Here is a 20471-nt window from a genome sequence, read left to right on the forward strand (position 1 = left end):
TATGAATATTTTAGAAAATTTCGGCTAAGTTTTGAAATTTTAAATACTTATGTGATTTCCGATTTTTTTCCGAAATTCCGAAATTTCCGGGCCTTTTGGAATTGGAATGAATTTTTAGATTCCGAAATTTTTGGAATTGGAATTGGAATTGATTTTGTACTTCCGAATTTTTTTGGAAATTTTCCGAAAAGGTTAATTCCGATCCGATCCATCCGACTTTCACCCCTAGTTCCGGCAGTATTAATCTATAGATGTTTAACTATTATTTGTTTGATGGGGCTTTTTTGCGCAAACGGTATAACATAGGGGAGGAAAATGTAGTTTACGGAAAATACTTTCAACAAAATGATAAAGTGAAAGATGACGTCAGCAGATATCAGAGTTGATCCACACACTTCCAATCCAAACCGTCCATAAGCTGATCCAACAACGAATCTCAGCCGTCCATTTCCCTCAGACGATCGATTGACTTTCCAAAGGTTCTAAAACTACAGGCGCTTTCCCTTTTAAACAACAAAGAGTAAGAAAACTTCGCCCACACAGAACTCAAATTCCACCATCAATTTTTTTTTTCTTTCTTCTTCCACTCGCACAATTCGCTCAAATTGTCACTTTCTCTCTCATCCCCACACCACTCTCTCTCTCTAATTTTATACGTGCGGATCGATTTGTGTGTGTATGCGTCTGGGAGCAAGCAAGCAGTTCGCAGTTGTTTGTGCTTCGATCTCAGCTGGAATTGAAGCTTTCTCGCCTTAGTTCTGGTTTATTTGAATATTTTCAGTTGGTTAATTGTTTGTGGGTGTTTGAGGAAAGCATTAATTTGTTAGGGCTCGTGGTTCAGTTGTGGATTGGTAGCTGTTTATGCATAATCTAGGGTTTTGGATTTTCGGGTCTTTTTCGAAAATGGGAGATCAATGGGGGTTTCGCTTGGTTTCACACGTGGGTCCTGATTGAAGTGAAAAGATTCGTTTTTTTTTTTTAAATTAATTTATCAAACTTCGAACGTGTTTTTTTTTTTTTTTTAATTTAATTTTCCGTTCTAGGGTTTTTTCTGGAGAATTGAGTGTGAAGGATATAGCAACTGATTTGTAGTAATTTTCTTGTTATTTGGCTGTGGGTGGGTAATTTGAAAGAGGGGACTAGAAAAAAAATGTTTTATTCGCAATTTATATTAGCTAAAAAGGGGCCGCTGGGTACCATTTGGATTGCTGCGCATTTAGAGCGGAAGCTACGCAAGAATCAGGTGGCTGATACTGATATAGGAGTGTCTGTAGGTAATTAAACATTTCTTCTAATTATTTATGCCTTTTGTTTTTTTCATGCTTATTATCTTGAATTGATAATATAACCGTTGTACAAAGCCTTACTTTTTGTATATAACCGTTGATGCAGTATGGTTGGAGAAGAATATGTTTTATTATTAACTAGATTGAGTTTTACTGAGCATGCATTAATGGTAACACCATTAAGAGCATTACTAGATCCATAGTTTCAGAAGAAAAAAGGAAAAAAGATCCGTTATTAACTTTTACTTTCAAGTATTGAACTTCTTCAAAGGCATTAATTATGGCTTCATTAAAGTTGAGATTTACTAGTTTCCCGTGCTTGAAGGTTGATTTATACTTAGATTTAATGTGGAGATAGGGAGTATTTTTGCAGTGAAAAATGAACCTATACAATAAAATTGGTGTTCGTTTTCATGTTCTGCATGCTGAGTTGGCGATGCTGTCATCACCATTACTTATCAAATTTAATGCTGTTTTTATCCATAAAGATTGGTGTTCGTTTTTATGTTCTGCATGCTGAGTTGGCGATGCTGTCATCACCATTACTTATCGAATTTAATGCTGTTTTTATCCATAAAGATTAAATCATTTGGACTTTCCTCATCTATAAAGAATATTTTTTAGCCTTATTCAAACTAATCTGGTTTTTCTTGCACAGACTCGATTCTGTCCCCTGATGTGCCTATTGCACTTAGGTTGTCCAGCCATCTTCTGCTCGGCGTGGTGAGAATCTATAATCGAAAGGTGAACTACCTCTTCGACGATTGCAGTGAGGCTTTGCTCAAAGTTAAGCAGGCTTTTCGCTCTGCTGCTGTGGATTTACCTCCAGAAGAATCGAAGGCACCGTATCACTCTATCACCTTGCCTGAAACATTTGATCTCGACGATTTTGAACTGCCGGACAATGACCTTTATCAGGGGTTAGTATGAAATTTATGTCACACCTTACCTGAGAAAGATATCCTATTTCTTGAATTTTTTGTTTGCACTTTATAATGCTAGTTATCTTTTAATGGCTTTAAATATTTGTTGGCTTGTTAGACTTTAGATCTGTTGGTTATATATATGTGCACAATGCCAGAATCGGTTTATTTCCAGGTAATCTTACAGGGTTACCGGAATCTCTTGATGCTCATAAATAAGTTAGCTTGTGTTTTCTTACATGTTTTCACATTGGAAGTTTGGAAGAGATGGTGCAATATGTTATATTTCTAGTGAATGAATCTATTTTATTTGTCTGACATCCCGACTATTGATTCTGCAGTAACTTCGTGGATCATCATATTAGTTCGAGAGAGCAAATCACCCTTCAAGACAACATGGCGAGCGTCAGTTACTCCACATCAAAGTTTGGCCTTGATGGTTAGTGCTGTTCTCATTTATTGAAAAATTGAAAGATTTTTGGAACTTCTATTGCTTACATATGTGTAATGTGATGCTTGTAAGTTTATTCGTTTTTTCCTAATGCTGCTGTACTGTTCTCCAGAGAGATTTGGCGATGGTGACACTTCTGGTCTGGACCTTGATGAGGTATTTTACTCGATTGATTATGTCATTATCTTCTATTTTCTTCGTTTATGTTGCAAAGCTGTAGAGTCTGACCCTCTTGTTACCATTGTGTTACATAACTGAAATAGAGAGCGACAAACTTATTTTTGTATGTTGTTATGTACTAAAGAATACTGACTAGTTTTTTTTTTGTCACTAATCAATTGAATACAGGAATTATTTCTGGACAAGGTTGACGCTGTAGGGCATGACAATGAGAGGTAACACTCGCATTAAACTTTCTATACTTCGAATATTAACAGTAATCATATTTCATTGTGATGCAAATCGTTTGTGTGTGTATATATCATAAATTTAACCTGTCTCAAGATATGTAGCTACATTAGGTCATTAAATTCTCTGGTCGGGTGTGATGTTCGTTTTTCTGATTCACTTATTGATACGTGTAAATAAAGAACATTATCAATCGGATTGCTTCTAGCTATTAAAGTTTTAATCTTGAAATTATCTGTGCTGATTTGTCACTCTTATGTTTTTTTTTCCAGGTCTTCTCCTCAAACCTCTGCCGGATTAATGACCCCTCTCGAGCAAGACGAGCACCCTGAAACTAGTACTGTCAATTCAGGAGACAAGGTAGTTGCATCATAATAGTACTGTCCAGTAATATGTTTGATCACATTTTATATTACTGTTGCAATATATCTATTTAATGAATATTGTAATCTTGAATACGCAGGTTGCTGGTGTTAATGAATATGCTGATCTAATGGAGTATGCACAGGCTCCAAGTACGCCTGGACTAGTTGAAGAACCAAACTTATCCAATATTAAAGAGGTTTCAGCGTGTGATGACCATATGGAATTGGAATATAGTGCAATGGAATGTACCGTGACAGAACGTGCAAAAAATACTACTTATGAGGATAATACAGACTCTGATGCAATTCCTATGGTGCTAAACAAAGAGTACGAGGATGTCAATCTTTTGGAACGACAGGCACAATCTCCTATTGAAGCTAAAATGGAACATGTTTCAATAGACGAGCCCGATTCTGATTTATTAGGTCAAATTAAAAACCCATCTTCGGAATTGGCTGATAAATCAATTGACACGTCTGATATTCCATGCATGGAAGATTTACAGGCCAACAAAGATGAGAACGTCTCTCTCGATGTTTCTGTCGCAGAAAAAGACAGAGGATTACTTGGGGTTGAAGTTGCTGATATTTTGGAAGTTGCAAGTGATCCTCAATTATGTCCAGATGCATTGAATTTATCTTCGAAAAACCAAGATGCATCTTTTCCAGAGGAGGCTGAAACTCTGGTCTTTCAAGAACCTATAATAGATTCGAGCTCGTTGAAACCTGGTGTACTAGAAAAAGATGCACCTAATGAAACTCCTTTTCTCAGGGCATGTAATTCCAAAGTGGAAGAACATGATATAATTTGTGGGTCTGTTGTGTCAGCTGATGCTGACGTGGAATCTGATGTTGCTGTCTTAGCAACTTCTGGAAGGGAGACGACGGTAATGCTAGGTTTGTCTGTCAAGCTTTAAACTTGTTAATCTACTGCATGTTGGAAATGTTTTTTTTTTTTCTGTGTGTATATTTGTCTGATCAGCTAAAGCACGTTTCTCAACAGATAACCCAGAAGAAATTTCAAAGGAAAATCAAATACAAGAGCACACATCACAAGAAGATGTTCATGCAGTATCCGACGAACCCGAAAATGCAAATTCACATGCGGAAAATCTAAATAATTCTGCTGCCCCTGAAAAGATGTTGTCGGTACCAGAAGGCCCTTCTGATTTACACATAAACATGTTAGTAGAGAATACACCAGGAGTATTTACTGGATTTGATGAAGGTGATTCTGTGAGCAAAATAGTTTCAGGCAAGAAACGTAGTTTTACTGAAAGTACTCTGACGGAGCAGAGTTTGAATTCGGTTGAATCTTCGAGACTGGTTCGTTTTAAAAGAACAGTTGAATCAGTTCCTGATGATGATGACTTATTGTCCTCCATTCTAGGTATTATATTAGACGTTTTTTTCTTTTACTTGTTTAGAAATCTGTCTAATGGTTCTTCCATCGAAGCTTTTTCTGATTTGAATTGAATATTGATTCAGTTGGAAGAACTTCGGTTTTAAAATTGAAGCCGACGCCTCGTCTCTCTGAGGTGACGTCTATGAAACGTACACGTTCTGCTCCTCGTACTGGAGCTCCCAAAAGGAAAGTGCTTATGGATGATATGATGGTTTTACATGGAGAGTATGTTATACCTTTTCTTTTAACAATTATATTTCTTAAAATTTCCTTGGCCGAGGCTTTTATTATCATTAAAATGTTTTCTTTTCTTGATAGCTCGATAAGGCAGCAACTGACAAACACTGAAGACATACGTCGTGTCAGAAAAAAAGCCCCTTGTACACTCCCTGAAATCTCAGTGATCCAGAGACAATATTTGGAAGATGAAATTTTTCTTCAACCAATATTTACCGGTGAGTTGTTAATCCGTTGACACCACTCTTTCTTGAATATATTTTCCATACAACTACCAAACTTTGAAATTTATCTTTTAGAGGGATGCATATTATTTTCGGTTTTATTGTTTGTGATGTTTTTTGGCATCATTTAACTCGTGTGCTTATTTTTCAAGACATCTAATTTCACAAGTGATGAATTAATGTAACATAAGCTCGTTCTTGTAAAATAAGTTGTTTGTAGAATTGTGCTAATCTATGCATTGAGCTTTCTTCGAATTCTTTGAAATGATAAGGCATGTAGTTTTTTGACACCTACTTGTCTCGCTCTATTGATCTTATCCTTTTTCTCTTAGGAATGTCGATTGAATTGGTATCCTTGCATAGTCAAACTCATGATTTAAGTAGAATCACAATCTGCAAGAGCGATCCAATTGTTGCTCCTATCGAAACTGTGGCCGAACCAAGTCCACCTTCTGAAAATGTACCTCCAGAAAAAGACGAGGATGTTGTTCACCCTGAAATCATAAACGAAACCGTGTTAACTTCTCATGATGTACAGAACGAAGATTCTCACGCAACTGCTACTGAACCACACTTAACTTCCGAAAATACTGAAATTGTTGAGAGTGTGGATTTAGAAAGTGGAGTGAGGATAACAAATGAGCTTTTAATAGACAGAGATAGTGAGGTGGCTGATCAGAATCAGAATCAGAATCCTATGAACGAAGTTGACGAGATGAACGTAGTAATTAATAAGAGTGAAGAACAGATAAAACCGACCAGTGATATGGTGGCTGAAATTTCACAGGAAGAGCTTTTGTTGGATGTAACTGGAGAGGAAACGAGGCCGGAAAATGACGATCCGGTTAATTCTTCGGTTATTGGAGAGGCCAGTGAGACAAACCCTTGTGCGAATGTCGATATGCCAGCTGTTCTAAACGAGGAAAAGACGGAACTGCCCTCTGCTGAGTTGGATTCTACGACGATGTATTTTGACAATACGTACGAACTTACAGACAAGGATGGTGATGTTATTACTGCTGCAGTTGAGACTGAGCCTGTGGTAAGGGATGATGTTGAGCCATTATCAAATTCCAAAGATGGAGAGTTGGAGAATAAGGAGCTCAATGAAATGTATAATGTTATGTCTGAACAAGACGTGTCGTCTTTATTATATCCAGCACAAGTAGGTGGTCTGAACGAGGATGATTTTATGAACAATGATGAAAATCAAGAACAGACAGAAGCTTATCAAGGCTATGGTTTTGATCTGCACAATCAAGAGGTGAGTTGTTTACTCGTTTTCGCGTACCTATTTTTCGGTTAGCATGGAATTTTGATAAATTAAAAATAACTTAAATCTTTAGTACCAAATAATAAAGATTTTCGAGGTGGCGTAAAGCTGCCATTTTTCGAGGTTGAAGAGGTGGTGTAGGTTGTTGTTACTTAATTTTGTCTTTTTTTCCTGCATAAACAGGATTTGGAGTATTCTGCTGCTGGAATCGACACAGGTTTATTTTCCATCTTTCAAATTACATACTCTTGACAATACTGTTGACATAAATACATAAACAATTATTGAGGCCCAATTTATATTGTATTTAGAATGCTTCTCATTTTTATATCTTTCGGAATTTTCGATCTTTCGTGACAAATTTCTCTTTGAGATTACAGAGTTTCTTAATGTTGATGATGATGACCTAAATGAAGTAGCCGATGATGATAATATTCCCGATAATGAAGAGGCTCTATTCGCTTCCACCACTGGCTGGTCTTCACGTACAAGGTATATTCTATTCCATTAATATCTTTTCTTTTTTAGATTATTTTACTTATTTATTAAAGAAGTCATAACATTCTTTGGAAGTTTCACACAATAAACTTTTTGTGAGGGTCATTAGTAATTCTTTGAGAGTCGCGCCAAATTTGATAACTTCGTCCCCGTGTTATTAATATTAGCAAAAACCCCTCGGTAGGGCCTTTTTTTTCCACCCAACCCCCTAAATAGTGAGTGTTTTTAGGGGATTGTTTGCTAAAAAAATTGCGTTCTAGGGGGGTTTTGCTAATATTAATAATACAAGGACGTGTTTAACAATTATAGAGTAAATACAGAGGTGCTGGATGCAATAAACGAACAACTGATTATTTCGGTCTTTTCTGCAGGGCTGTTTCTAAGTATCTTCAGACATTGTTCGTTAAAGAGGCAGAACGAGGGAGGAAATCTCTTTCTATGGAGAATCTCCTAGTCGGTAAATCACGCAAGGAAGCATCTAGAATGTTTTTCGAAGCACTGGTATTTTTTTGTCCAACTCTTCAAATCATTCCATTATTATGCTTTAATCGTTTAAAATAATAATAATTATAATCATTATTATAAAAAAATGTTTCAGGTTCTTAAAACAAGAGACCACATTCATGTAGAGCAGCAGACACCCTTTGATGACATCACCATAAAACCTCGTTCGAGGATGATGAAATACGACTTCTGAATGTCCGAGAGGAAGCAGCAGGGATGTATTCTTTTGCGAAGTTAGGTTTTTAATTCTTTTTCCAGGTAATATATAATATGCTATCGAAGTTTATAGGCGACGAATTAAGTAGAGTTTGTAACTTATATAACTTGTAATATGTGTAACTGGTAACTTGTGGAGTTGGTGGTAGTAGATTGGCTATGGTACAAAAATTTGTAGTGTAATAATCGCAGATCCTACGTGTAATTGTATGTATATATCGAGCATTTAAAATTATATATTTCATTTCTACATATTCGAAACTGGTTCTTTTGTTGTTTTTCCGATTCTCGTAAATGGTGAAATTATCCTACGTGTCCATTTTCAATTTGTCGGGTTTTTTTATTTTTTATGCCTGAATATACTAGATTGCAAAGAATATTCTTGGATTTTGGTTGGCTTTTGAGAAATTCAAATATGTAAATTTTTACTTGTGTAAAAGAAATACAGCAGATACTCGATAAATTAATAACTTCGTTTAAATAATAATTTCTCTAGCGTCCCCACTTGATAAAAATGTATTAAATTATTAGTTTGATAATTTAATATTTCGTTAAATTAGTATAATTCTACCGGTTTCAAGTGTATTAATTTATAAATGTTTCTCTGTAATCCCAATGTTCCTTGAGTGGAATTAGATAAAATAATAAAATAAAAGAGAATTTTGAATTTTTAGATTAAAAAATATAATAATATTTTAAGAGAAACCAATAAATGAAAATCTGGCAATTTGATATTTCAATATAATATTTGCCCGTTGCACTTTTGCTCCTTTTCTGTTTCAATTTCAACTCAACGGTCGAATTTGCCAAATATGACCGTTAGCAGAGACCCTCCGCCACCACTATATATATCCCAAAACCATCTCCCCCATTTTCACACAATTAACATCTCTCTCTCTCTCTCTCTCTCTCTCTCTCTCTCTCTCTCTCTCTCTCTCTCTCTCTCTCTCTCTCTCTCTCTCTCTCTCTCTCTCTCTCTCTCTCTCTCTCTCTCTCTCTCTCTCTCTCTCTCTCTCTCTCTCGAAATGGGGTTGTCGATCGGCACTAGCTCCGGCGACGGCGAGTCGACACGCACACACAAGGTCTTCCTACTAACGAACTACCTCCTCCTCGGCGCCGCCTCAAGCTGCATCTTCCTAACCCTCTCCCTCCGCCTCATCCCCTCTCTCATCGGCTCCCTACTCGTCCTCCTCCACATCATCACCATCGCCGGCGCCGTCTCCGGCTGCGCCGCTGCCTCCCGCGGCGGGGGCTCCAAGTTCTACGGCGCACACATGGTGGCCACCGTCCTGACCGCCATCTTCCAGGGCTCCGTCTCCGTATTAATCTTCACAGGACCTTCCGACTTTTTGGGACACCTGAAATCGTACGTAAGGCTGGAAGACGGCGTCGTGATACTGAAGCTCGCCGGCGGACTTTGCGTCGTGATATTCTGCCTCGAGTGGGTGGTGCTGACGTTGGCTTTCTTTTTGAACTATTATGCTTACGTGGAAAAGAGGGGCAATAATGGAAATAACAATAGTTATGGAATGAAGAGTGGCAGAGTTCAGGATGAAGATGATTTGAAGACTTTGCCCTGGCCTGTTCAGGTCTAATAATTCTAAATATTTATTTAATTTTTTGGAAATTTTGAAATTTGTATTGGAATTCTTTTTTAATGTATATCGATATTGTTTTATTTTATTCATTTGTAATGTGAGGATATATTCTTTATCGTGGAAGGATTAATCCAAAATTATTTAAGGTAAATTACGACCATCCATCAACTATGAATCTTCTTAAGCGTCTGTGTCACATTTAGTAGAATACTTTGTTACATAGACACGGCAATTTGGTGGAGTATCCGCGTGTCGGAAGCATTTCGAACGCAAAACGCGCGGACACCCTTCAGATACTTCACTGTCCCGTGACCCGTGTCTATGTAACATAGGTAGAATATTCTCCCATTTTACCATTTTTGAGCTCCAGTTATTTTAACTGTAGAATTATATATATAGCTTTAAAGAGTAAGATCAATCTAACAAGCAAATAGTACAAACATAAACACCACAATCACAATAGATGCAAAACAAAAAGGAGTTTTCAAGTTCACATCAAGAAACTAAAAAAACACAAGCAAAACCTACATTATTACAACATAGGAACACAGATCAAATTTCTCAACTAACCAAAGAGATACCTTCTTATTAGTTAGTACACTAACTCATCAAATCTTGATTTCTCTACCGAAAATCCAGCTGCAAGGAACGGGGGCCACCTCCTTGGCCCTTGCATGGGCCCGCTCCTCCAACCTCCGAATCCTAGCTGGCAAACCACAAACATAATCCTGCGCCTTATTCCCCTCGCCGGAAAGTCCAGTCAGCTTCTCCACCTCCCATCTCCCCACCAAAAACTCCAAGATATCCGCATAGTCCTTAGCTGTATAAACTCCCAGCCTCTGTGCCACAGCAGAAAAATGCTCAAACAAATTATCATCTACGCCGTCGTACATTAGATGAGCTGGCATAGATATTTTCTTCCTCATCATATCAGCCAGGGACAAAACGGTCCCGTCTGGGTCGGTCTCGAACAGCTTCTCCACGATTTTCGTGTAGGCTGTTTCGTGGCGTTTTTCGTCCGCTGCGATCGTGCCGCATATCTGCGCGAGTTTCGAGTCACCGTGTGTCTTTGCATGCCTGGCGGTGTTGCCGTGGGAGACGAAGGTCGCTCTTTCTTGGAAGGAGGTGTAGATGAATCCGAGGTATGGGTTGTTTTCTGTACGAGGATCCTGTTTCATTTATTTTTTATTTTTTTAGATACGTGTACGGATGAGAAAGAAGTTAGAAACAAATCATAATACTGTATTAAGTTGATAAGAACATATCCAGAGATAAAAAATAAAGATTCAAAATTATTATTAAAAAAAAAAACTTACCATCCCCGAACCAATGAGGTACTGTATAGTTTTCTCGATCTGCCTCATATCAACTCTCCCCGAAAGATAAAGATACTTATTCAAAAGATCCCCATGCCTATTCTCTTCAGCGGTCCAAGCTCGATTCCAAATCGCCCACGGAGTAAGACTAGCACCAGTTTCATCTCTGACTCCATCGAGCGTATTTATCATAGTCTGATAAGTCGGCAGAGCTTCTTCGGTTATCATATCTCCCACCAAAACCACAAAATATTCATCAGGTATTTCTCTGCATCTCTCTCGGAGCTCCTCCACTTGGTCGTGAAACCCATCTGATGCGGGGTCCGGCAGAAAGTCGGTTGGCTGCCAGCATTTTTCAACTGGCTTGAGATGGATAAGAATATTCTCTTCTGCCCAATTGTGGAGGGAGTCGAAGATTTCCCGCTTCTCTGGCGGCATTGAGTGGGTGACTTGTACGTGCACTTCTCGTGGTGGGGTGAAGGGTTTCTTGATGTTTTCACTGCGTTTGGAGAAAATCGAGGTTGTTAGAGATAAAGTGATAAATTTTCTTGATTGATTTGAGGTTAAAGATGTCATAATCAAGAATGTCTTTTTAGGCAGTGATTCCTATTTCCTTGCAGTGGTTCCGAAATGGAATAGAACCCCGATTTTACATTATGGTAATTCTTTTTTCCGAATAGAAAACAACATTTGTGCAATTAGCTAAACGCGTTTTTCGACATTTATTTGTAGGTTGGTTAGGATTTTAATGTACTGAAGAAATAATGACATGACTCATGACAAGGTCATAGTACACTATGGTCTTAATTCAAGCAAGAAACATGCACTACTTCCAGATAAAAAAAAAAAAAAAAAAAGGCAAGAAACATGACAAAATATACTAACCACCACCACTACCTTATGTACTGAACCGAAAAAAGCAAAAAAAAAGAAAGAAAGAAAAATTCGATGAAATAGGTACAAAATTGCTGAATGAAGGATGATTTAAGGCACTGTAAAACAAAATGATTCTAACCAACTTAATTGTCTATTAATAGAAAAGAAAAAAACAAATAGGTGTCTCATTACGAAAGATTCCACCTAATATTCATCAAAATTTTATTTGTTATATTATTTGAATTACAGCAATTCTTGATTAAATTACATCAATGTGTCAAACAAGTCCACATAGCTGCTGCTTCACCGCAATCGAAAAATGCATATTTTATTTTAATATAAAATAAAATAAAATAAAAAACATAACTTAGATGAAGCCAAGAAACAGTCAGAACCACTGAGGAAAGATCTCATACTATATTATAACATCATTAAAATAATAATAAGCCACCCGTGCTTAGATCTACACCAAGTAACATCTTTGTGGCTAGTAAAAAAACACACACAGACATAATAAATTAAATAAATTTGTGCATGCATCAATTAAATCAAGGGTTTTTTTTTAGCTGAAAACAGCATGAACATATGCAAATAATTAACATAATTAATGCATATAAGCATATGAAAGAACAAGAAAACAATGTTGCTTGAGATTCAGACCATGCAACTAGGTTTTTAGCATTCAAATGACTCACAAATTCACAAATTTCAATCATCAAGAAATGAAAGAAGGACCATATTTTAAATTTAATTTATCATGCCCATTAAACCATTAATCATCAAGAAAATATTAATGAAAAAAAAAATCTGAAAGAATTGAAAAGGGAAACTCACGTTGGGGGAGAACGAAGAGTTGAAGCCATGGAAACTCTGTGAGATCTGTCCTGAGAACCAGGAAAAGAAGGGATCTTGTAGGGAAGGAAGCTAATCTTGAGTGCCATTTCTTTTATTGGTTTGATTGGGGAATTTTATCAAACAGGTTGTGCGCAAAGCCTGAAACTGGTGGGGAAGTGTTGCTGTTTGAGACGAAACGAGATAGAGAGAGAGAGAGAGAGAGAGAGAGGAGTGAAGGGTGAAGAGAGAGAAACGCACTTAAATACGGCAGTGGAGAGAGAGAAAAATCAAGAAACAGAGAGCAAAATCAGTGAATAATGCCCATGGTTTTGATGGGTACAACAGGTTTTTGAGATATAGCCACTTGGACAATTTCTGAAGGGGGTGGGGGTGGGGGGCGATGGTTTCTATGATTCTTGAATTTAGGGGGGGGCTCGGCGCTTCCAGCAAGGTACAATACCTTGATGCGTGGAGGGAATATTCTTATTCTTACCATATGATGTGAGTTTTTGGTTGTACTTTTGAAGGAAGTAGTAGCATTGTAAAAATTTTATAAAAATTTAAATATGTGATAATTAAATTTGTATTAAAAAATTTAATTACATAACATTGAAATAATTGGTTGTGAAATTTAAATTTACAAAAATAGCATCAATGTTCCTAAAAACAACATGAATTATTCAAATCACCTAGACTTCTATAAGTGTTGATACATTTCCATCGATTTGCTATTCATAAGAAATAATTAAGAACTTTCAAAATATGGTACGCAACAATTAAGAAAAGCTATTCATATGAAATAATTAAGAACCTTCAAAATATGGTACGCAATAGCTCTGAACTGTAATAGGATTTGTCGAAACTTCTTATCTTTCTCCTCTTTCTTCTTCATTGGTCCTCCGGTCTTTTCTCGTCGTCGATTTATCTCGTGGGAATTCAGAACGTTGTGACTTACAGCGGTTTCGAATATAAAGTTGTTGCCGTCTGAATACGCTAGTGCGTACACGTTTCTGGAAAATGTGCTTCGGCGAAATAAACAATACTGAAAAGTATTTTGAGGGAAATAAATAATATTGAAAACGTGTCCGGTCAGAAGGCGTCTTTACGAGCAATAGAGGTATTTTTTAAGCGGAAAATAAGTGTATTTATGAATAATAATAATAATAATAATAATAATAATAATAATAATAATAATAATAATAATAATAATAATAATAATAATAATAATAATAATAATAATAATAATAATAATAATAATAATAATAATAATAATAATAATAATAATAATAATAATAATAATAATAATAATAATAATAATAATAATAATAATAATAATAATAATATAAGTAAAGGGCATTCCACACATTTCGCATGCATTAACGAGCTAAACATAAGTGAAACTTAAAGGGAGAAAGTGCAGTATCCAAAGTATACTATTAAAGACTGTCTAGTATATGAAACCAGTCAAAATGGATTTACGAGCTAAAACCTCTTGATTTTTTCTCTTTTGCTTTATTTTTTCTATTTCTTTTTTCTTTTTAAAAAGGATTTTAAAATCATTAAATTGTTAATAAAATCGGTTAGGTTATTTAGCTCTAGCTAGATTCATAAATAGGACTATTACCCAACTTATATATGGTTGGACTAAGCAAGAAACTTGTATTGGACAAGTTGCAATTTAATTAAGAACTAAGATAGAAAACTACATCTCCCACACTTGTCTTAGGTTGTTTGGCATAGAATATCACAATCCAAGTCTAAATGCTCTATTAGATACATGGTTATTTCTATACCACACTAGATGAGACTATACCGCGTGATTTTTTACAATTGATCTACACACACCAATATGGGGGTCGCGTGTATATAAATTATAAATAAGGACAAATTACAACCACACCCCTGGGGTATGACTAAATTACGAAAAAACCTCTCTTATTTAGATAATTACAACCGCCCCCTTCTTTAAAATATTTTTATATAAAATTTATGTATTCGATTATTTACCAAACCAATTTGTATATTTTGTTCGGTAGACGATATGAAATTTTGGTGTCGGTTTTACCAAATTAACATCCATAAATTTACCTCTGGAGGGGTCTTTTTGTAAAATAATACATAGTTGAAGGGAAATTATAATTACTAAAACAAAGGGAAGTTTTCATAGTTTGACCATAACTTAGAGGGGAGACCGTAATTGCATTTATAAAGATATACCTAATATATTTCACCCGATGTAGCATAGAATAAACCTGAATAGAGTTTGATGATATATCACAATTCGAATTTCGAACCATTTTTCATAAAAAAACAAAGGGCATTCCAGACATTTCTACTAGTTATTTTCCTTGATAGCCAAAATATTCCAATAAATCCTTACCACTACACATTTGCTTACATATAGCATTAAAGAAAAACTTATCTTTCATAAGCCCACCACCATATCTTGTTCAGACCAAAAAAAAACATCAAATGATTAGTTACATGTGCAGTACGATGATCAAAAACATTAACACAAATTGTTCTTCTGTTGTTCGACTACGGAAGCAGCTTTCTTCGAAGATTGTGGAGATTTTTCGCTCGAGTTTGTATTGGCCACCGATGGAGGCAGGCATCTTTTCAAGAACGAGGCAATGCTCTTCGTCTTTCCACAACTCTTCTCTGTAATACACCAATGAAAAAATTGGAATCTTTTCAAGAATCGGTTTAATCGAGTAAATCCGATTATGGTTGGTGGAAAAAATTGGAATTTTTACATCAGCTGGTATAAAATCTGCCTAAAGAAAGTTGAACCTTACATTGTCTAAAAGCAATCAAATCAATACCTGGTGATATAGAAAGGCCGTACTTGCTCAGAATTTCTTTCTTAACCTGAAAACGAAGTAAAGCAATAAAGGTTTGAGCAATCGGAAAGGTACAAAATATGTCGTATTTGAGATAAGCTCTATCACCTGCCAACGATTTTCGGAGAAGTCAGATATTTCACGCACTTTACTCTTTAACTGGGATTTTCGAACAGTTGGAAACTTACTAAACAGCGACTTCTCTATTTTCCCAATGCCATGAGGGCACGACTGAATGACTGATATCTGTAAAATTTATTCAAAAATAAATATCGGAAAATACTAAACTTGCATACGGGTCGAGAGAATAGTCGATTAGAAAATGAATTACTTACAATCTGGGGCATATCAGAATCCAGCAAAGCAGCACCAGAAGCAATAGGCGTTGTACTTGCCTTGTTAGAGGAAGCTTCTTTATCCTCGTCGACCACGTCATTACAAACAGATATTTCTATGTCTGAAAAACCAGGCATAGGGCGAATAGAAAGAGTTTGCAAGAATGTTCGTTCAATCTTGTCTGTCCCAGTCAGCTCTTCAGCTGATAAAAGTGAGGTTTTTTCGTGCGCAAGATTCAATACGATCAACGGCTGGTTCTTTTTAAGTGCGTGTTCGGTCAAATTATTCAGATATTTCTGTTGTCTGTACAATGTACATAACTCTTGACTCTGCACTTTCTCTTCGGAATTAGGCAGATTTCTCACTTCCTCAACCACTTCGTCGTCACATTCCATTTCATCAACCTTCACTCCCTGCGTACCGAAATACAATAAATTTTGAAGCAACGATAATAAAATCCCGAGGAGAATTGTAGAATATATAAGCGCGTTAAATACCTCGTTTTCCGAGAGATATCCGTCGGGAACAAAGAATCCATCTTCACTTTCATCTTCGTCTTCTTCGTCATCCTTTAAACACCCTTCCATACTTTCATCTTCGTTATCTTTCTCGCAATCCGATAGGCTTTCACCAGGTTCATCCTGTTTAAACCGAAAATATATTAATTGTGAATTAATCATTACAATAAACAAGAATAATACTACTACAACAGCACTAAAATATACCTCTTCCCACTCCTCATCGCTATCAATATCGTAATCTATCTCCGAGTCCTTAACAAAGGGGTTTCGTCCACCAACAACTTGACTGAAAAAAATAGCAAAATGCATGCATTAATCATTAGTCATTCTTCTCATAATACACAATATATATATATATATATATATATATATATATATATATATATATATATATATATATATATACATATACATTAAATTCAGTAACGGGGCCGACCTTTTCTTGGGCCAAACACCATAAAATGCAGGCCGATGACTCTTATCAAACTGCAACAGCTTCTTAACTCGAATTCTCGTCTTATCATCACAAGGAAGAGGACTATTAACATTGTTCGTTTGAGACGACCCCTCCATGTTTAAGTCACCATCAGAAGTCAGTTCTTTGTTTGTAGTAAGCTTGATTTCCTTGACCAGTTCAGTCTTCGGGTTCTTACGTATGCCCCAATGCATTTTCCTGTTTGACTGTATCGAACGCCCAATGCATCGCCAAGAATTTAAGTGAGAACTGAAAAAGGAACAAACAAACAAACAAAAGGATAAATTCAGGACCTTCTGAAAAGAAAACACGAAAATAGGGAAAAGGGAGAAGGTGGAAGAGACGAACTTCCATATATCTTCAGCTTCGACTCCATCATTTTTGGCCAGTACAGAATCCATGGCTTGAGTAACCGACTCGGATGTTCCTTCGGGTATATTGGGAGATGATGACTCGGATTTTTTCATCGAAGTGTCATTTGGAGAAGATGAAGTAGGTTTGGTTTTCTTCAGAAAGCGTTCCATAAGCGAAGCTTGTTTTTGGAGGGCGAGCTGTTTTCTTAACTCGGCTTCTTCTTTTTCTTTGCGTTTTTTATCTTTCTCTGCTTCTTCTTGCTGCCTTTTCAAATGTTTCTGCATATCGTTTTCTTCTTTCTCACGCCTTCGCTCTTCTTTCTCTGCCTCGTCATGCAACCGCTTTAGCTCTTTTTCCTGCAAGGATTTTGAAAACTCAAGTTATAATACATGCAACAGATACTATTAATATTACAGAATCAATTTAAATAGGAAAAAAAAAACGGGATATATTCACGACCGAAAAAAAAAGATTGAAAACAGAACATACACTTTGCAATTTTTCCTTCTGAAGTTCCCGATCGATCTTCTTCCTCTCTTTCTCCATTTCTCGTTTGGACTTCTCCATTTGTTTGATTAGTAGTCTCTCGTCCCTCTTTGCTTCCTTCTCGGCCCTTTAACCAATAAATTATGGTTAAGACAATGGTTCAATAGTAATCAAGATATAAATTAATGCAGTCGGGACTAGCGAAATTCTATTAATTAAGCAAAATTTAAATTATCGAACTAATAATTTAATATGTTTTCATCGAGCCCGGGATCGAAATAAATTATTATTTAAGCGAGGTTATTAATTTATCGAATATTAGTTTATCGAGGTTCTACTGTACATACACTTCAGCACCACTTTTATGTGACATGTTCTCCACTAACAACCGGATATCCGCCTCGTTTAAAACTTTGTTGAGCTTTTCCGAAGCTTTCATCAATTCTTGCAGACAATTGGGATGATTCTCCGCCTTTTCCAGTGCATTTATCATCGCTGAAATATTCAAAAATTGCGAGTACTAGATTAAATACCAGCAGGCAATGCGAAATCGCGTCAACAGCTATAAAGCAGACGAATCAGTACTTACCCAAAAGAGCCGTAATCCTCTCTTGGATCTTTTTCCGACAAGTGCGCCGGACTTTCAGAGACGAACGCGTTAGTTTCGGCATCATCTTCAAATCTCTCGTCTTAAACATATCAAAACAGTATTCAGTAAGACAACCTACCATTATCGAACGACATAATTCAATTCGATAAATGATAAATAAGACACGTATCGAACGACATAATTCAATAAACACGACAAACGGAGCACTAAAGAAACGAAAGTGAACACGGCATATCATACAATACGCTGTCTATAACGATTGCTGCTAAATCAAGAAACTAACTCAACTCATTTCAAAACATCAGCATTTGCATTTGCATTTGAATTTAGAAACGAATTAACCGGATGAAAATTCATACCTCCCAACACCAAAGAGCACACGGAGCTTCATCCTCCAAAACATCGGCATCGGCCTCACTCACACCATAGCACAACCTCTGCCCAATTAAAAGCACACTACTCTTCACACTAGCTTTCGTAACGCCGTCACTATTTCCAAATTTACCCCTAACTTTCTCGAAAATCTCGTCGACAATCTTCGACAGAGAAAGATCACTCTCTTCCATCAAACACGCAATCACACCATTCAATGAACCAGAAGAAACCCCAACTCCCTCCACATTTTCCAACAATACCCCTCTATTTTCCCGGACTAAGTCTTTGCAGAATCGAACAAGGCTGTCGATTTCGCTACGGAAATCGGTAATTTTCGCGGTTTTTTCTTCCGGGCTTGGTGTGGATGATAAACATGGCTCCACTCTTTTCCTCTTCAGTTGCCTCTTCTTCTGGCCCGGCCCGTCGGCCATGGGCTTCCTCCCGTCGCCGCCGTCAATTATCGTCGGTTCAACTTCCGCCATTAATGCATGCAATGAATCAATTTCCGCAATTTCTGAACTTTTTTCACCGGGAAAATGACAAACCCTAGATCCGAAAATCACTTGGGTTTCCAAAATTTCCAGATGAATTTCAAAAAAAAATTCAATACTAATCTGCAGATTATTTCAAAAAACGATTTTCTTCGAAAGAAATCGAGGGTTTGATGAAAAAATGAAAGGAAGAAATGCACCGATTGAAAGAGAAAACCCTCCTCGGAACTAGAGCTTTAATTTTATGTGATTTAATTTTAGTAATCAAGAATATAATTCTCCCGCCTGTGAGAGGGAAAAAGTTGGCTCCAAAAATGGAATAAATTTTATTTTTCATTTTTTGGCGCTTAAATTTGGAACATCTGTCCGGCCACTTCGGCAACTCCGAGTTTCAATTCTACACACGTGCCGACTACGTGCAATTATTTAATTTTGTTATAATTACGAAACAACCCTCTATGTTTGCATAATTACGAGCACTCTCCTTGGGTATTCTACGTCTAGCAAATTTACCCTCACATAGCTAACAATAACGGAATTAGATAGATTCCATGAAATTATCCATTTTGTAGTGACCAAAATACCCTTAGGCCTCGTTTGGTTTAGGTTATGGGATTGTAAGGATTGATAAATAGTCAAAGGATTGTAATGTTCAAACCTTTTCAAATCCAAGTTATTTCGTGTTTGGTTTGGGTGATTGATTTTTAGTTTAAAATCATAATATTTAATTTGTTTACTGAAATTGTTTGGTAAAATACGAAAACACCCTTAAAAAAACCCCGAATACCAATACACCCTTAAAAATAGAGTTGTAAGATTTAATTAAATAAAAAACCGAAAGACGCCCCCAATTCCACTACGGTTGAATCTAGGGTTTTCTTCCTTCAACCCCTGCAACAGAGAAACCTTGGATCCGAATTAGGTAAATTAAATTTATTTTTGTATAGGATAATGCATTTTACATTCGTCAATCTGAACGTTTATTACAATGCTCATGAAATCTTTTGACAGGATGAGTTCGAGTTCCAATAATGTGCGTAATCGGGCAAGCAGCAGTTCGAATCACAGTGTGGCGTCTAATCCAAATTATTATGGGTCAATTTTCCGTTGTCATTGCGGTCTGGAAACAACAACAAAAACGTCGAGGACGGAAAAAAACCCAGGAAGACTTTTTTATTGTTGTTCCTTGACAAAGGCAAGTTCTTATAATTGAAATTATTTAATTCAAATAGTTTGTGCCTGCATTTTTTTTATTAGTCATTTTTCATTAATCTTGGTTTAATAAGTATACTGGGTTTAATTTTATTGTGGTGAAATTGGTTTTTATAGGAATATCGTTGTAACTTCTTCAAATGGTGTGACGATTCCACTCGCGAGCCGACGTCTATTGAGGTAATTTTTGGGTTGTTGGCAAAGATTAATGGATACGAACAAGAGATATCTACTTTAGAAGGCCAGGTACTATTGTATAAAAATAAAGTAAAATCAATTAAGCTATTTGCTTGGATTTCTATAATTGTTATGTTGTTCTTAATGTTTATCATGATGACTATGTCATAGGTGGTG

At 36.4% G+C, this 20471-nt stretch overlaps 4 protein-coding genes across 4 annotated transcripts; 2 read left to right on the forward strand and 2 right to left on the reverse strand.

Moving 5' to 3' along the window:
- Positions 1–490: 490 nt before the first annotated feature.
- SYN4 (sister chromatid cohesion 1 protein 4) lies at positions 491–8051 on the forward strand. The gene is made up of 15 exons (XM_012979394.2): positions 491–1274; positions 1945–2206; positions 2551–2648; positions 2773–2816; positions 3009–3055; positions 3341–3428; positions 3532–4330; positions 4437–4823; positions 4922–5063; positions 5157–5293; positions 5632–6563; positions 6756–6789; positions 6953–7064; positions 7442–7571; positions 7669–8051. Exons 1-15 carry the CDS (start codon positions 1151–1153, stop codon positions 7765–7767), a joined length of 3435 nt encoding a protein of 1144 aa, XP_012834848.2. The 5' UTR covers positions 491–1150; the 3' UTR covers positions 7768–8051.
- Positions 8052–8671: 620 nt separating this feature from the next.
- Positions 8672–9539, forward strand: LOC105955629 (uncharacterized). The gene has a single exon (XM_012979393.2). The coding sequence runs from the start codon at positions 8816–8818 to the stop codon at positions 9383–9385; it is 570 nt and encodes a 189-aa protein (XP_012834847.2). The 5' UTR covers positions 8672–8815; the 3' UTR covers positions 9386–9539.
- Positions 9540–9819: 280 nt separating this feature from the next.
- Positions 9820–12905, reverse strand: LOC105955628 (stearoyl-[acyl-carrier-protein] 9-desaturase, chloroplastic). Its single transcript, XM_012979392.2, has 3 exons — positions 12415–12905; positions 10705–11203; positions 9820–10557 (listed from the first exon to the last, which is right to left on the reverse strand). Exons 1-3 carry the CDS (start codon positions 12519–12521, stop codon positions 9997–9999), a joined length of 1167 nt encoding a protein of 388 aa, XP_012834846.1. The 5' UTR covers positions 12522–12905; the 3' UTR covers positions 9820–9996.
- A 1781-nt stretch (positions 12906–14686) lies between these two features.
- FAS1 (chromatin assembly factor-1 (FASCIATA1) (FAS1)) lies at positions 14687–19194 on the reverse strand. The gene is made up of 12 exons (XM_088820039.1): positions 18399–19194; positions 18019–18118; positions 17777–17924; positions 17433–17556; positions 16938–17299; positions 16551–16838; positions 16319–16400; positions 16091–16234; positions 15593–16006; positions 15366–15503; positions 15240–15285; positions 14687–15075 (listed from the first exon to the last, which is right to left on the reverse strand). The coding sequence occupies exons 1-12, from the start codon at positions 18894–18896 to the stop codon at positions 14924–14926; spliced, it is 2496 nt and encodes an 831-aa protein (XP_088676165.1). The 5' UTR covers positions 18897–19194; the 3' UTR covers positions 14687–14923.
- Positions 19195–20471: the final 1277 nt, after the last annotated feature.

This window comes from Erythranthe guttata, chromosome 6 (genome assembly GCF_056151865.1).
Source record: "Erythranthe guttata isolate IM_541 chromosome 6, IM_541, whole genome shotgun sequence".
Taxonomy (NCBI): domain Eukaryota; kingdom Viridiplantae; phylum Streptophyta; class Magnoliopsida; order Lamiales; family Phrymaceae; genus Erythranthe; species Erythranthe guttata.